This window comes from Cariama cristata, unplaced genomic scaffold (assembly GCF_000690535.1).
Source record: "Cariama cristata isolate BGI_N322 unplaced genomic scaffold, ASM69053v1 scaffold30341, whole genome shotgun sequence".
Lineage (NCBI taxonomy): Eukaryota > Metazoa > Chordata > Aves > Cariamiformes > Cariamidae > Cariama > Cariama cristata.
This window is the reverse complement of record NW_009599129.1, coordinates 3,827-6,987: the sequence shown is the minus strand read 5'-3', so window position 1 is coordinate 6,987 and position 3,161 is coordinate 3,827. Positions and strand designations below refer to the sequence as shown.

Sequence of the window (3,161 nt, the reverse complement as noted above, 5' to 3'; positions counted from 1 at the left end):
CAGGCAAAGGGTGCGCAGGGCAGGCAGAGCGCTGCTCTTTGGCCACGAGTCCATTGTGCCCACAGCTGGAGACACACCCGGTCCTGGCTCACCTCTCTCCCGGTGGTGCCAGCGCCGAAAAGCCCGGTGACATGCTTCCCAGGACTTCCCGTGCCCGTGCCTTATTTGCTTCTGATTTGAGTCACAGACCCGCCGGTCCGTGCTTCCCCGTCCCGTGGTGCTAACGGCTCTCCTCTCCGCCGGCTGCAGGTGACCAGGATGCTGAACCATGGGAAGCACTGGAGGTCCATGTGCAAGGGGCTCATCCTGGGGACCCTCCTGACCAGCTTCATGCTGCTGCTCTACTCCTACGCCGTCCCCCCACTGCAAGTCAGCGTGACAGAGTGAGTGTGGGGTCCCCCCGTGTCTCCCCTGGCAGCTTGGCCACCCTGGCACCAGGCACCCGCAACCGAAGAGGGTCCCGGGGCTTTCCAGGCTCTGGTGGCTTCACACCGGGATGTCCCCTTCCTACAGCCTCCTGTTGGAGACTGCCCTGTCCCATGGGTGGGGGGGAAGGTGAACCCCAACTCCCTGGGGGGGCGGAGGGCACTCACCCCGGGGGGACCTGCTGCAAAATTGCAGCCAGCACTCAGGTCCTGGGCGATGGAGAGGATGAGGAGGTGCAGGAGACACCCTGCCCACCGCAGCTTCGTGTCCCCTGGGAGGAGAAAAAGCATCACGGGAGATGGTCCCAGCAGCCAGGAGCTGCGGGCAGAGCAGAGGCAGTTATTCGGGCGCTCTTTGTCAAGGGCTTGTTCATCAAGAGCTGCCAGAGTGCTGCCACATGTAAAGTCTCGCCCATAGAGATGGGCAGGGGTAGGCTCAAAGCTCTCTGCTGCCTGTCATGGCAAAAGCCAGCGCTCAGCAGCGCTCAGCTCCTGGCCATCCCTCCTGGCATTAAATTTATCTCTAAGCATATAAATGAGATCCGCCTGCAGGTGTTTCATAAGCCGACCCGTACTGCCACATGGGATCGTTATCAAGGATCAGCTTTGCAACTTCTTTAACAGTGTCCAAAGTCACTCGACACTGGGGTCTCTGTTCCCTGCTCCGGGCATCTCAGATAACACCCAAGTTGTCCTCGGTGCTCCCCGAGGGCCCACGAGCTCGTCTGCGGGGCCCTGCACTACGATTCTTTCCCTCTTTCCTGGGGTGCTGGATCCTCTACGACCCCTACAAGGGGTTGAGAGCTTCCGGATCTCGCAAGAATGTTATCAGTGAGTGTCTGTCCATGGAATTACAGCCATGGAGAGCTCGTGTCGGTGCACGTCTCAGCATCACCTGCACCAGGGCCACCATGACCGTGCCTGTGGGGAGGGATGGGGACTCCCTGCTCGGGCTCCCCTGGGGCTGATGGGGGCTGACCACCGTGAAGACCTCTGTAGCAGTGCATCCTCGGTGGCTGGGGATGTCCAGGGGGTGAATAAGCTTGCTTTGGCGGCTTGGAGGTGCATCTGATGTCAGGGGGCTTGTGGGGGTGGTGGGCTCTGCCCTGCTCACCGAGGGGCTCCTGCCAGGTGGGTGCCCCAGTCCTGCTGGGCACGTGGCTGGGGGTGAAGGGGCTCTGCCCAAAGCCGGGCTCATCTCCGCCGGGGAGCCTGGGGGGGTGCTGGGGTGAGCACCCATCCCTGGGGCGAGCACCCATCCCCAGGTCCAGCACCCATTCCCAGCTCCAGCTCCTCCAGGAAGGAAAATGGCTGAGCCTTCATGGTGGCTGGGCCACATTGGCCGAGCTGCCCTCACCGTGGTGTCCTGGCTCTTCTCCCCACCAGGATTCCCGTCCCCTCCTCCTGCTCCTCCTACCTGGCCCCCGGCAAGGTGCCAGCAGTGGCCAACGGCACGGGCAGCCCCTCGGGATGGAGCTGCATGCCCAAGCTGAACATCATGTTCATGAAGACGCACAAGACAGCCAGCAGCACCATCCTGAATATCCTCTTCCGCTTCGGGGAGAAGCATCGCTTGAAATTCGCCTTCCCCAATGGCCGCAACGACTTCTACTACCCCTCCTTCTTCGAGCGCAGTCAGGTGCAGCACTACCGGCCGGGCGCGTGCTTCAACATCATCTGCAACCACATGCGCTTCCACTACGAGGAGGTGCGCGAGCTCCTGCCAGCGGACGCCACCTTCGTGACGGTGCTGCGGGATCCCGCCTACCTCTTCGAGTCCTCTTTCCACTACTTTGGGCGCGTCATCCCCCTCACCTGGAAGCTGACAGGGGAGGACAAGCTGGCGGAGTTCCTCCGGGACCCCTGGCACTACTACGACCCCAATGGGTTCAACGCTCACTACCTCCAAAACCTCCTCTTCTTTGACTTGGGCTATGACAACAACATGAACGCCAACAGCCCACTGGTGGAGGAGCACATCCAGGAGATAGATCGCCGTTTCCACCTCGTCATGTTGCTCGAGTACTTTGACGAGTCCCTGGTGCTGCTGAAGGACCTGCTGTGCTGGCAGCTGGAGGATGTCCTCTACTTCAAGCTCAACGCCCGGAAGGGCTCCACCGTCTCCCGGCTGACACCTGAGCTCTATGAGAAGGCCACCTCCTGGAACCTCATCGACGCCAAGCTCTACCGATATTTTAATGCCACTTTCTGGCGTAAGGTGGAGGCCTACGGGAGGGAGCAGATGGCCAAGGACGTGGCAGAGCTGCAGCGGGAGAACGAGAAGATGAAGAGCATCTGCATCGATGGGGGACACCCCGTGGATGCCAGTGCCATCCAAGAGTCCTCCATGCAACCCTGGCAACCGCTGGGGGAGAAGTCCATTCTGGGCTACAACTTGAAGAAGAAGATCAACAAGAAGCACCAGAAGCTGTGCCGCAAGATGCTGACACCCGAAATCCAGTACCTGACTGACCTGGGGGTCAACCTCTGGATCACCAAGCTATGGAGCTGCGTGCGGGACTTCCTGAAGTGGTAGGGAACAGCGGGCACTCCGCTCTGCCCGGGGAAGAACCAGGTGCTTTCCTTTTTCTTACTCATGGTGTCTTTTAGTCGGACGTGAGCAGAGCTGGCTGGAGGCTCCAGCACCCAGGAACAGTTGGGGGGACCCTCTGTCACCTTCCTGCAGAGCCCCAGCTTGGGCAGGAGCCTGGAGGGGGGCTGCTGTCACCCACTGGC

At 60.9% G+C, this 3,161-nt stretch overlaps 1 protein-coding gene across 2 annotated transcripts; it reads left to right on the top strand.

The window, feature by feature from the left end:
- Positions 1-258: 258 nt before the first annotated feature.
- GAL3ST1 (galactose-3-O-sulfotransferase 1) lies at positions 259-2,961 on the top strand. 2 transcript variants are annotated; one of them, XM_009709586.1, is made up of 2 exons: positions 259-368; positions 1,791-2,961. In XM_009709586.1, exons 1-2 carry the CDS (start codon positions 259-261, stop codon positions 2,959-2,961), a joined length of 1,281 nt encoding a protein of 426 aa, XP_009707888.1. The 2 variants fall into 2 exon arrangements, with proteins under 2 accessions (XP_009707888.1, XP_009707889.1); XM_009709587.1 differs by having other exon boundaries at positions 259-383; positions 1,812-2,961.
- The last annotated feature ends 200 nt before the right edge of the window (positions 2,962-3,161 follow it).

Coding starts and splice junctions, on each gene's coding strand:
- GAL3ST1 (XM_009709586.1), top strand. CDS start 259: ATGCTGAACCATGGGAAGCACTGGAGGTCCATGTGCAAGGGGCTCATC. Junction 369..1,790: donor TACGCCGTCCCCCCACTGCA/AGTCAGCGTGAC, acceptor TCACCGTGGTGT/CCTGGCTCTTCTCCCCACCA.